Source organism: Phaenicophaeus curvirostris, chromosome 10 (assembly GCF_032191515.1).
Source record: "Phaenicophaeus curvirostris isolate KB17595 chromosome 10, BPBGC_Pcur_1.0, whole genome shotgun sequence".
Taxonomy (NCBI): domain Eukaryota; kingdom Metazoa; phylum Chordata; class Aves; order Cuculiformes; family Cuculidae; genus Phaenicophaeus; species Phaenicophaeus curvirostris.
In genome coordinates, this window is record NC_091401.1 from 7,495,699 (window position 1) to 7,509,539 (window position 13,841).

Sequence of the window (13,841 nt, forward strand, 5' to 3'; positions counted from 1 at the left end):
CAGCCTAAGTCAAATCACACTAGTGCAGCGAGAAGCTGAACCCTTTAGAAGTGAGACTTTTCCACCCTGTTTCATTTTAGGTTGTGGAAACAAAAAAACCTCGCCCCTTTTACCATGATAGACAAGAACCAATGGGCATGATAAATCAATAAAGACCACAGTTCACAGGTGCGTGATTTATCCAACAGAAACTGATCTCTGTTTGCTCTACTATTATAACTCTTCATCTTTGTAAAGAGGGCATACTGACTAAGCTTAAGTCTTAAACTCTTCTAACCTGTCAACTTGCACTCGATTTGGAATTCATGCACGCAAAGAGTTTGAGCACCACCAACCAAATTATTGTCCTCATTTGAATTGAGCTGGCATAGGGTTTCAGTTAAAAGCCCTGATTCCAAAACTAAAGACGTAACGCAATGTATTTTCCAAATGAAATACACTCTCAGTGCAACACACAGGAGGGATGAGTCAGAAAAGGCCTTGACCCTCAGGCACCACCTATTTCTCCTATTTGTATTATATTTCTTACAGAAATTAGAGAAATCTCCTGAGTCTTCACCAAAAGTTTGTGCGATTTCAAAGCATTATTAAGCATGTTTTTATAAAACGGACCAAAGTGTTTATAGGTGTGTTTTCCTAGCAGATGAGACTGCTAATTCAAAATGTTATTTCCTCTCTCACCGCAAAACCTACAGCACCTGGATTATGTTAAAATGCCAGAATATTTGGGGAAATGAAGACAATCATTAACACATTAATAACTCTAGTAAAGGTTGACCATCTATGAATTATGGAGCAGTGAGTTACCCGGTGTGTCCCAGAACAGTGGCGTGATGCAGGGGTCCTCTTCCTTTCATGTCCCTGATGTTCACATTGGCCCCATTCTGCAGCAAAAATTCACAAGTAACCAATGAACCCTGTGGAAAAAAAGCAAACAAACAATTCAGCACCAGATCTCTAGAATAATAGACAAACCTGTTCTGCCTTCTTGCCACTGAGTCACACAGCAAAGGAAAGAAAAAGGATTTGCTTCCATATCAAATTTAAATGCTACCAAGTTACATAACTACAAATCAAGCATTAACAGGAAAAAAGAGTTCAGAAACAACTTTGAGAGAATGTCGTAAAGACAACTGCAGCACCACATTATTACTCATTAGTGAAGCAAGCAGTTCTAAAGAACAGTGACACAGAAATATCCCTATTATTCCCCTTCCCCTCCTCCCACATTGGTCAGTGCTGTATATCACATACCCCTCGCACTGCCTGAATGAGTGGTGTTGCTTTGTTTTCTTCTATGTTGACCCAGTTTACTTCAGCTCCATGGGCCAATGCTTCTGCCATATCAGGAAGATTCTTCTCAAAGGCAGCTCGATACAGCTGCAGTCCTGGACTAGGCTGTTTGGAGTCACAGAACGCAGAAGACTCTTGCTTGTCTCCTTCTGAAAAGGAAAAAACAAATGCTTATCTGATCCCTATTTTGATAAGGTACCTCATGGAATACTGCCCCAAAATGTCATTTCTCTGGCATAAGGTAGCTCAGGTTTTGCAGAACGCTGTGCGTTGTTGCTCCATTCTGCCAGGAGAAGTCACAGATGCCTTTAGCTTGTTCCAGCATTCAGACTTGGTCACTTCAAAGCATTATTACTGCCCAGAAAACATTCTCTCCATATAACTGGCATGCATGAATATCCTTCAGTCTACCTATTCCATGTCATTTCTAAGAAGTTATTTTAAGTTGGAAATGTGTTTTATATGATACTGCAAGATATGAGTAAAATTAATTTCCTGCAGAGATGCAGTCATACAAATATATGTTTACCTGCAACAGCTTGATAAATCTTGAATATGAGGCTAATAACTTTTCCGACCTAGTTTTCATCAAAAGATACCATTGTGATTCACTATAATGTTTTTGACTAAAGCATCATCTCTCTTTCCATCTCGTTAGAGAGTTTTACAGAGCGAGGTCTGGGAGATAAAGACATTGCTATATACAAGCTGTCATGAGTTAAAGCATCGTAAGTGTTTCTACCATGCAGTCAAATAAAGGGATTCTGGCCACATGCCACTTGCCTACAAACCACAGCTATGAATGACTCAATTTAAAACATACCTTAGAACAGTGCTCTGTGAAGAGCAAGTCTGCTTCATTAATAAATGCTTAGGATATTTTTATAAGCCATACTCAATACATGTGTCAGCCCAGGATGCTAATATTAGACAGCAAGTAATTTCATCAATCTATTTACAAAAGCTTGAGTAAAGAGGTGGCAATGTTAAAACACACAGTCAACTCCACATAAATAGAAAACAGAAAATGAAGTAAGAATGCTCTAATAACACATAAAAGCCTCCTATCTGTGACTTAACAGGAATTCCATCTCCAAGGATTTCACTATTTATAAAAGGATTTCTGCAGAGACTTGTCCGTATCAAAATGCAGCATTGCTCTATCTGCTAAAAACCAAAGTTCTGCTCAGGACTGGAAAAAAAAGGGAATTCTCTGAACTCATATAGAACGATTCATTACCACTCTTGCTACTAAGCCTAGAGAAGAGAAAGGTCATTCAAGCAATTATTACCCTTGTTAAAAATGTTCCAGCCTAACAGGATTGAAGAGAGATGAATTGTATCACCAAGTACTAACCACTCTGATAAGAACATGCTACGAAGAAGTGAATAGATTTTCATCTTAAAGTGCAAAGCCTAACACACCTGGTTCATACAAACTGTTAGCTGATATAGTAGAAGCAAGGTGTTCTCTGCTGTCATCAGCACTCTGGGGGATCCCACTGTCACTGCTTCGCACTGTTTTGGGGAGAAGCTGTAATTACTATGCAGACCGTAAGTTACCTACTCTTCATAGAAACCATGATAATAAAGCAAGCTCTTATACTTGGTCCTGAATACAGTTTTGTTTTGGATTTTTTTATATTACTAGTAATTATTCAATATTCTTAATGCATCCATAGAAAAACATGAAGTCACATATTGCAATCATAACATTTATAATAATAACAAATATCAAAGATGATTAGAAAGGCGAAGATCAGGATAAGTAAAAAAGCTTAAATTATTTCATGAAAACACTAAGCAATGCAGTAGCCTGAAGACAATAGATTAAAGGCAGGGACATGGCCACAACACACAATGGATCACTAGTGCAAATACGGAACATGGCAGGGCTGTAGTACTTACTACTACGTAGCTTTGAAGAGGTATCAAAGTAGGAGAAGAGTGAATCTAGTTCATCAGGACAGAACAGAGACTCCCGCCTCGCCTCGTCGCTACTTACAGCAACCGCTGGGACATGCAAGTTAGCAAAGCAAAAGCAGGCAGTAAGGAAGGGATAGGGCAGGAAAGAACGTTATTGGAAAAATTAAGAAGGATGAAAATACGGAGGAAAGAAGGTGGTTAATATGTTTCTGAAGGATAAGCATCCCCACTCCAAATTCTTCCCCATCTAAAAATTCACATCTTCGAATAATTCTTCTCTCTCCTATAATTCTGAACCTTCTACGACCCATTAAAAGGCAGATTCCAATTTCTCTGCATGAGGCAGGAAATCAGTTACCACAAAACCATGTCACTTTAAAAAGTACACGTGTAATATAGCTAAGGAGAGAAGCGTGTAAATACCTTTTTGGAATGCCGCACCTGGTTCCCCTGCCAAATGGGACTTTTCAGGGCCACTGTGCCTTTTCTCCTCCTGACTTTGAGGCAAAACTTTTGTTCCAGATTCAGGCAGAGATACTGATGCAGGCTGCTTCTCTACAAACTTTCTTTCTACATATTTTGCTTTGATGTATGCCTCCTTCTCCTGCCTGTCATATACAAAATCCCTGGAGTTAGTAAGCTAATATTTTAGTATTTTCATGTATTAAAACAACATCTATTTCATACTAAAGCCAGTAACCAAAACTGTAGTTTGGCATCACACATAAGACACACTGACAGCACATTTTCAGAAAGATGAAAAAAATCACACTAATTCTTTCCGGATTTTTGGTTAAATTTTGCATAAAGCTTGTAAGAAAGTAGTTTTGATAAGGCCATATATGTATATTTTCTTTCAGGCAAAGACTTTAGAAAGTGGCATGTGGAAGAAACAAGCATTAGTTACTGTATGTTACTTCTTGGTATTAATCCTTTGTACATATTTACATTGTTAATAACCAATTAATATAGCATATATTTAGTTTCATAGACAAATATAAATTGCAACATTTGTTAAAGGAAAACCAAGATTGTACATGAGAATAATAACAATAATAAGCCTCAGGCAGGCACAGCCACCAGTTCCACAACGCACAACGAAATATCTTTTCTTGTAACCTGAGGTTATCATCTTAACACATGCCCCCAGCTGTGACAAACTGATGAAAGGAGCCGTAAAAGTATTACTATTGAAACTCCTGAAAAGAAGGACTACCTCCTACATTATTTATATTATTATCACTGTCTCCAAATTGCCAACACATTATAATATGCTGTTTTCTATACCATAAAACTGCCTGACATCAAGCAGCACAGAACTGGAAAGCTTGTAAAAAAACATTGTAGAAGACATCTCATACAGCAGAACAAAACATTAGGAAACTACCTTCAAACTCGAATTAGCATCACAGAAATGAAAGAGAGCAGTACAATCATTATAAGGTTGCTGTAAAGCAGCAGAGCTCATATACAACGTAGGCAGAAAGAAGAAAGCATTCTGGGGATGAGGGAACAAAAGTTAAACACAAGAACAAAGTCATTGTAAACAAAAGGCACAGCCACAGGCTCCTTCCAGGAGCACTCACTAAGTGCGGCTGGCTGAGACGGTTCAGAGTAGACAGAAAACAAAACCAACAGGCCCACGTTGATGAGACTGAAGAGGATGGTATAACTCATCAAAAGAGGAATCGAGATCAGAAAAAGAACAAATGAAGAAAGAACAAATGAATGGGAGAAGCTGAAAGGGATCAACAGAAGGAATCCGCAATGAAGACAGAGTGAGAAAAGTGGGAGAGCAAACATACTGGTGACAGGAGGAAGGAGTAAATCAAAGGAGTGTTACACAGTTAACTGGCAGCATCCTTTAAAGCTGGAGGCTGAAGAAAGCAACAAGAAAAGGAAGTAAGAGGTACTGCTAGTAAATTACTACCTTTGGCTTCCAGGCTGCGGCTTCTTTACTCCCGCTTTTTCCAACCTCGCTTCATATATTCTGTTTATAACATCATTTCCCAATTCACACATAAGCTATGAAGCAAAATAAACATATTCAAATACAGTTGCAGAAGTCTTTATCTACCTATTTCATTGTTTTTAACCTCATTCAGTCTATTTCTACAACTTAGTATTTTCACTGGTAAAAGTACACTTACAGAAATAAGCATGGGTTTATACCACACTAATGAAACAATCAGTGAACAGAGACATCAAATTCTGAGTGAGAGCGCAAAAAAAGTCACTTTTCTAAAGTTCCACTCCCCTCTGAAAAAGGACTGCAAAAGTGACCATCCATCATTCAAAGATCATCTTTGTGCAATCAGTAATCAAGGTGGTTATTCTATGATTCTATGATTCTCTTCCCCACCAACTTTGCCAATAGCTTCTCTTATTTCATTAGCCAGAGACAAATCAAGCAATTCTATTCCATGTCCAACAGAAATTTTTGATAAACCACAATCTGCCATGTCTATATAAAAAAATCAAACACAAAAACCAGCCTCCGGATACTACTTGAAGGAGAATTGGTCCATGAAGTCCAGCTTACTGATGGCAGCAAATAGATTCCTTGCTTCTAACACCAGGTAGAATACTCAGCTCTGGTATTTACATGAACAAGACAAGGGGTGTAGTTTTTTGGTTTTTTGTTTGTTTCCTCAGCATGAACGTTACAATTACGTAACGTCAAACAGAAACACCCCTACTCACATTGCCTCTTGATTGCTCAGAATTGAGAAGCAATACCTAAGTACCAGAGCATCACAGCTAGAAATAAATGCTTTGCACCAGTTATCCAGCTGCACACATGCATCCACGTGCAATTTCCTATTTCAGTATCTCAATGTCACATGATTTTCATAACCATGTTTCAGGCTAGAATTTTGGCACACAAATAGCACACGAGCAGTTGCCAACAGGAGTATGAAATCAAGGCCTCACTGTAAGAGCTGGCATTTGAATTTTTTACCATGATCACACTTTAGGGTAATATAGCACTTCCAAAATTTCTCAGCCCACTATATTATTGTCTATAACCAGATCTCCCTTTTTTAAGTGTTGAAAGCATCTGATGAAATACAGTACTCAAAGTGCATTTGCAAACCTAAAGGTGTCATCAGTTGTTCTGACTGGCAAGTTTGCAACAAGAATGACTATTGATACTGCATGTATTATAAGAAAGTGTGAATCAAAAAAACCACAAAACTACTATAAACATTTTCCACATAGAAGTGCAAGACATGCGTAGATATAAATACAAGTGTTTCCTGCATTAAGCTTTCTGATGCAGCTGGTGTAGAACAACAATCAAAGTAACAAACAGAAGCTTGTTCCAAAAATACCATCATACCTTTAGAAGTTCAGGTTCCCATGAATCCAGCGTTAAAGATCTTACTTTTGAAAAGTGGACTCCTAAGCTCCTAAACAGCATGAAAAAAGATAATCCAGTAACTACATGCCATGTTTTATCTCGGAGAGTTTTGCCATTAATTTCTACAAACAAAGCAGTTAACTTAAACCTGTTTATAAACACCAGTCTCTAATTTTGCTTCAATGCACATTTGAAGAGGCAAACACCACCCTTCCTAATTAAAGTCAATGCACAAATCAAATACAGTTCTGAAGAGTTCCCCAACCTGTGTATCCCAGAGCACTCAATGCACAGTGTGATTCCTAGGTTGATACTGGCCCAGCGAGGATCTGCCAAACCACAATCACAGCAGGCAGCATTACCAGGAATACACTGAACTCGCTGTAGAGCACTTTCTCCCTTTAACAACTTCTCTTTTGTCTCACTGCCAGACTCCAGGCTTCCAGTAGAAGGGGATGATTTCTTTTCCTGTTTCTAAAAAAGAAAAGAAACAAAAGACAACACACTAAATTAAAAAAGTAAAAGTCCTATAGATACTGACTATGCACTATAATCCTAGAAAATAAACTTTTGTATTTAAGGCCAGGGAATGCTGTACAACAAAAAAAAAATGTTTAGCTTTTTAGAAGAAATATAGCTCCGAATATAGTAACATCCTGTGAATTTTAGTCACACTACAGAAAAATCACATCAAATTACATAGGTCAAAGTAACATTAGCAGGATGGAGTGAAGAATAGATATAAATCATAGCCTTGAAAATTTTACTGCACTTCCACTGGAAGACAAATAACAGATTCACCTTTTCCTCCCCTCTCCAAACCAGTTTTACTCCATTTTTAACTTTCAGGTTCTAAACGGGGGGTGATTGGTTGGTTGGTTTTTAAACTCACCTCAGATTCATCCCCTTTCTCCCTATATGCCGTAGCAATACTGGTCTGAACAGCCTTAATCCATGCCTGCCGCAGCTTTTCCGAGTCAGCCTGAAGCATGCAGCTTCTGTGAGAAACCACACGTGTACTCAGAGTCAGAGACACTGATCAAACAGCCAACATGAAACAACACACTGTTTAATGAAATACAGACTTATGAGAAACTTTGCTGCTGTCACCGTAAGTACATTGTTTAGTAGGTATCACCTAATAAACCCACTTATTTTGAGACAACAAAGCAGCCGACACTTTATGAATTGCAAACTCCTTGCACAGGTCATGCTGAAACATACAGATATAACTCCTCAAACAACCCAAGGATTAGCTTAGCTTCATATTCCCTTTATTTTCTCATTCCAAACTTTCAATTTTTATATCCTTGCATGCAATTTAACTCCATGACTAAGTACAGGTATCAGTCCCTGAAAACAGTTTCATTCACTGAGATCAAGAAAAAATTATTTTAAAGCTCTGACAAAGAATGAATTTCACACTAAGCATTAAAGCAAACAGGTCACGAAGTACAAAACTGTTTGAACACTTAGGAGTTGAAAAAGTATTGGCAAGCAGGAGCAAAATGCATGTTAAAGAGAATCACAATTGCAGATGCAAACGTTAGGACAGGAATTTATTAAAAAGAGAAATCTAAGTAGGACTGGGGAGTGTAGATCACATCTAAATCTAAAAGTAGGTTGACTTTGTATCAAAAACTTAGAAATGGTCACATCCTAAAGCCATTAAGGAGAAATCCATGTTCTGCCCTTGCTGCAGCAGGCCTGCCCTAACTCTCCAAATACAACTCATACACTGCACTACTAGAGCTGAAAAATATTATTATTTGGTAGTTTCATTAGGTGCATTCTGGAACATAATTTAACACTACGGAGACAACAACTTATTAGTGTGTTTCTTTCTCATTACACCAACCAGAAGTTTGAAGAAACGAGTTTTATTTTCTATGTTACTAAGCAGCTTGACGGTATCAGCTACTACTAAGCCACAATAGCTCCACCATCACAAGCCATTTATGCATAAGGCACAAGAATGCATGTTTGCTTTAATGCCAAAAGTAAACTAAATACTAGGAACGCTTCTCACAGCATCACTTACTCTTAGCCAAAATTTCAGAGAACAGAATTGGTCAGATACCTTTCCTGTTTTGATTTTTCACAAGAGAAATGGTAACCTTTAATTTCAAGACAACTGAATGCAAAGTTTTTTTGTTTTCTTTAATAAACGTGCTCCAGTGCTTCTCCTTACTTTGTTGGAGAAACCACCTCAAAACAGAAACGCCTCTCTATGTCTTCACAATGCTTAACTGTGCAAAGCCGCAAGTCTTCAACAACTACTGTGGGATTATCCTAAGAGACAAAAATTAACAAAAAAGTTACATAGTTGCTTATAAGTTACTTAGCACTTGATTCTATTTACTTGTTTACACAACATTTTCCTCCAAAAAGAAATTTTTTAAATAGACAGAAACAGAGATACTTAGCAGGAAAGATTTAGATAAGTTTTCATGCTTAATTATATTTAATGAAAATTTAAAAAGAACTTTGAAGAATTCCTTTTTACTTACGATCCAATCAACACCTTAAATTTAAACAACAGTATTCAAAGGAGTTCAAAGATACCTTCTAAGAGATGGAAGTAACTGACACATAAATCAAACATTATTGCCAAATGGGCAGTATCTTAAGTGCCAAGTACAAAATGAGAAGCTGAATGCAGTGGTTTTGAAACTTCATTCAATTCATAAGAAACCTGTTTTAAGCCAACAGTATTTTAAATGTGCATTTTTAAAAAAAAATGAAAAAAGGTAACTAGACGTCACAAAATGACCAGCTCAGACGTGCTCACAAACACTCAACTGTGTGTTTCCTTTCCAACAAAAAAAACCAAAGACCCTCAATTTGTCAGCTTCAGGTAACAAGGAACTGTTAACACTGGAGACAGATGAATTGTCGTAAGTTCTTCCTTGGTTTTTTTTCTTCCATTTCCATACAGTTCTCTACTTTTTTCCAACATGAAGACCGGCTACAGCTATGGGATGCAAAAGCAGATTCCAGAACAGTAAACAGAGGAGCACCAGCCCAAACACTGATGGAAAAGGCTGGCTCCTGCAGCTTGGGTCAGAGCTACCCTCCCTGCTGTGATATACAACTGTATTTTCCCACTAGCAAAAAGATAGATATTGATTGCTGAATCACCTTACATTTCAGTATTAAATACATGTACATAGCATCTTTGACTCTTGCATAACAAACGCTTTCATGCCTTATCCCCGCCAGCTGCTAAATTGGGTACATGAGTCCAGTAAGGAATTGGAAGAAGCAAGTCCTGAAAGAGTTAAACACAACAGCTCAAAGAACAGCACGGAATATTTCCCTGCCAGCAAGTGTGTGTATAAGCTCTTTAGGACCAACAACTTTTAAGGTTCTTCACAAACCTTCTCTGCAACAAGGGCACCAAACCCACAGTTAAATACAGAATATGCTTACAAGTGACTGTGCAGGAATCTCAGAATCTGCAAGTGCAGCTCTTGGCCTCAGTTTACAAATGGAGAAACTCATTTAGAAAATGCAGTAGGGTGAAGACCAGAGACGATGCCCATGTCCACACTTCGTCCTTCCTCTGATCAGTCAGGAAAGCCCCTACCCCCACCCCAAACTATCCCAAGTGAGTTTTTGATACCTACCTTAAATTTCTTCTGGTATACAAGTTGGTTATTTTGTATTGAGAACCAGCGCCTATTCAAACAAAGAGACATCCAGAGAATACATAACTGATTTTACAGTGCTTGACCTGTAAACTGTGCTAACATACAGTCTACAGAGAGACTGCAGAAAAGAATTAACACATGTAATGCCACAGTGAGTTTTGGCAAGTATTTAATGTGAAAAATGAAAGGGAAAAAAAAAAAAGAAAGAAAGAAAGAAAGTGAAGAGGAATCAGGAAAAGAAAGCAAAGAAAGCATGGTTCAAATAATTTGAGTCCTAAACAAACACATTCATGTTATGACAACATTAGTTAAGCTATCACACAAAACATCTTCAATTCAGAGAACATTTACTTCAATATTCTAGCAGTAAGATGCAATTTTCAGTAATTGTTGGATAACATTCATAGTTTGAATAACAAAAATACTTAAACTCCATAAACTACTCATGAAATATTTTTGAGAGCAGAACTAAGAAATAACTTACTAAGGCACTAAAAATACTACAGCGTGGCCATTCCATGCAGGTTTAATGTCTGCCGGTATTTGACACGTCTTAAAATTTCAGATGTAAAGAAGTAAAAAGATTACATACAAAACCAAAGTAAAACCAAGGAAAACCTTCTAAGGGGGATCCCAACTTAAGCCTCAGCTTTGTAGGAAAATCCTAAATAAAAGACTTAATGACGGCATCCCGTAAACCTAAAAAATAACATAATGCTTAAAAACTCCTCTGAATTGTATCCTTTCTTGTCAAACTCACTGTCCAGATCAGATATGTTCCTAGAGAACGGAAAGATCATTAATGTTTTGGAAAAAATTACAAGTGCCTCAGGTCTGTAACAATTGTGTTTTTTCAGATCCCTAAATGAAAAAAAATGCAGCAAATATAACCATCCCTTTCTAGTCCTTCTAGGGATGCACCAAATAAAAGCTAACCATACACCAGTGGTTTTGAAATGACATGGAAGAAGGGAATGTAAAAAATAATTCAGTCCCACAGTGAAATTTACACTTATTTGTTTGGCTGAGGCTTATCCTGTGAATCTGTGTTTATCATAGCATAAATCCTCAATTATCTCAAACATCCCATTGATACTGCAAATCACTTTTTTCTGCATTGCCAATTAGTTTGAAGGGTAGCAATATACAAAATATTATATTGCAACATATCTTGTTACTCTCCACAGGCTGTGGAACTTTAAGGTACAGTTTACTACAATTAGTAACAAGAGGGCTCCACGTATTTATTCAACCACCAAAAGCCATTCATGAAAAGAAGCACACAAAGACTGTTAAGGAAAAGGAAAATACAAAAAAAAGTTAGATTCAAATCAGAAAATTTAGTATTTGTTAGAAAAGTTAGTATTGAGGCAGATGAGATTCTACCTTTTAACAATTAATCTTTTGAAATGTTGTGCAAGTTTATTTAATTTAAAAAGCAACAACAGGATCTTCTTTTAATACTGGATTTCCAATATAATAACAGCCATCTTTTCAGATAAAGATAATGGAGCAGAATAATGCAAAAAGTTTATCATTATAATTTATTAACAGCAGTAGTTTTGGTTGCCGCTATTTAAAAGGTATCATCTTTACCACTCACTTATAAAAACACAGAGATGCAGTAATTGAGCCTCAACTAAGAGCACAAGGCAAGTCACCACTAACGTTTAAATAGGTAATGCAACAAAAAAGCAGACTAGAAAAGGAAAACAAAGTCAGGCTTTTTTGTGCCCATAACATCAAACAGAAAAACATGAAGAGCAATGCCTAATGATAAAGGGGGAAAAAATGCATCCTTGCCCCAAGATAACATGCAATGGAGCAAATCCCTAGTAACAGCCCTAGGTAGTATAATTAACTTAATTAACACAATGCTTCATTTGTCCTACAGCTAAATATTCAGTGAGTTACTTAAGTAAACAACGTCCAATCTGATCAACTGGATACAAGTGAGCACACAAATTTGTGTCATCTTTAAGTCTAGTCTAAAAGGTATTCCAGTTCCTTTTTATCTAGCAGAGAAATCAAATCATTCCGAGATTTTTCCAGTCCAGCCAAAGGGGAGAGAGGGGATTTATTTTTTTTTTAAGAGAAACTTTTATTGACAAAGATCAACAATTTTGAATGCAGTATAGCTCACGGATCACACTTTTGAAGTAGACGTCAGCAGAAAATAAAGTCAATACAGTTTATCATATGCTTGGAAGAAGTGACAGCACTTTTATTCAGGCCAAAAACTTTGAGATTTATTTGAAATTAATGAAGTATCATCAATTAACTCTACTCATTACTGTAGGAAACAGACTACTGCGGGTCTACAGCAGGAGCAACCAGGAAACTGAGGTACCATGTATGTACTGAGGGTGCTATTACAGGGAATGTCATATCTACCCTGTTCTAAGGATAAATGTCCATAAACTTTTGGGCAAGGTGTGCACTAAGTACTGGCTGTTAGCAAAGTTTCTTTAAATGTGTCATTCTACCAAGAATAAAAGAGGAGGATGGTGAAGGAGAAAACATACTTAAGGAAATCTTAAAAGCAATTTGCACTGCCCCATTGGGTAGTGCTTAAATATAGCTGTTTGGGGTTAGAAACAGCATTTCCCATCACTTATACCTACACTATTCAAGAAGTACTTGTTAAATAGGAACAATACAAAATTCACTGAAAAACATTTCAAATTTCTGAGAACCAAGAGAAGTAATACTAAAAATAAAATTTGAATTGAGTTTAGATAAAAACTGAATCATGTTTAATTGATTTTCACTAGCTGCTATCAGCATGCAAATAAAACAGAATGAATAAGAACGCACAACATTTAAAAGTTACATCTCTATTTCCAATGCAGTTGATGAGAAAAATCTCACCAACTTCACCGGGAAAAAGTCAAAACACTGATCTTGTACGCTCAGAAGTTTGAGTGCAGAAATGTTGCTTTAATTTCTTTGTAGCCAAAACTAGTTCAATTTTTTAAATTATTTTAAAAGTGTTGAGTATCAGGTATACAGGCATCCCAGGCAGAATCCTTCTGTTATTTTCTTAGACTGAGCCACTTACACATCCATTGCAAGTAATTCAAATTAAATGCAGGGTTAATTAAGAGCTTTTGCGTGCCAAAGAAATATTGGGAAGGTATAAAAGAAGCTGGTTGGTACCTGATGTGATCTGGCTTTTTCCTGTCATGTGAAAAAATGGGGTAGGATTAAAACATAGGGGAAAGAAGAAGGAATGAAAAATGCAAAATGAGCAAAATAAGCAAAGAATTAGCATGAACTGAAAATACAGCAGAATTAAAAAGGAAAACATTTAATGCATCCACCTAAAATCTACCCATAATATACTGGTGTCTGATAAAGGTTTTTTTCCCTATACATATCTTTCTTCATGACAAGGACCTATCTTCCACTTGAGGCTCTAGGAACCAAAACAGCTTTCCACCTACTGCTTCACAGTAATAAAAGCACTTGACTTCAGTTCCCAATGCCTTAAAGAAAAATTGTGTACAATAAGATTAACCATTTACAGATAAACATACATTCCAAAAATAGGTCCCCATACCTGTTACTGTAAAATTTCCCAGAGTAGATAAAATTCTGATTCC

At 36.9% G+C, this 13,841-nt stretch overlaps 1 protein-coding gene across 5 annotated transcripts in view; it reads right to left on the reverse strand.

Annotated features, from left to right (window-relative positions):
- The window catches only part of ACAP2 (ArfGAP with coiled-coil, ankyrin repeat and PH domains 2), a 190,530-nt gene that overhangs the window by 8,574 nt on the left and 168,115 nt on the right, over nucleotides 1-13,841 (reverse strand). The window contains exons 12-23 of one of the 5 annotated variants that reach the window (XM_069865382.1): nucleotides 13,396-13,416; nucleotides 10,213-10,264; nucleotides 8,775-8,875; nucleotides 7,476-7,581; nucleotides 6,849-7,057; nucleotides 6,563-6,632; nucleotides 5,150-5,244; nucleotides 3,643-3,827; nucleotides 3,202-3,306; nucleotides 2,719-2,811; nucleotides 1,255-1,442; nucleotides 808-917 (exon numbers count right to left, since the gene is read on the reverse strand). In XM_069865382.1, the coding sequence (XP_069721483.1) occupies nucleotides 808-917; nucleotides 1,255-1,442; nucleotides 2,719-2,811; nucleotides 3,202-3,306; nucleotides 3,643-3,827; nucleotides 5,150-5,244; nucleotides 6,563-6,632; nucleotides 6,849-7,057; nucleotides 7,476-7,581; nucleotides 8,775-8,875; nucleotides 10,213-10,264; nucleotides 13,396-13,416 (1,335 nt within the window). The remainder of the gene's footprint in view (nucleotides 1-807; nucleotides 918-1,254; nucleotides 1,443-2,718; nucleotides 2,812-3,201; nucleotides 3,307-3,642; nucleotides 3,828-5,149; nucleotides 5,245-6,562; nucleotides 6,633-6,848; nucleotides 7,058-7,475; nucleotides 7,582-8,774; nucleotides 8,876-10,212; nucleotides 10,265-13,395; nucleotides 13,417-13,841) is intronic. The other 4 variants (XM_069865383.1, XM_069865384.1, XM_069865385.1 and 1 more) reach the window with 4 other exon arrangements.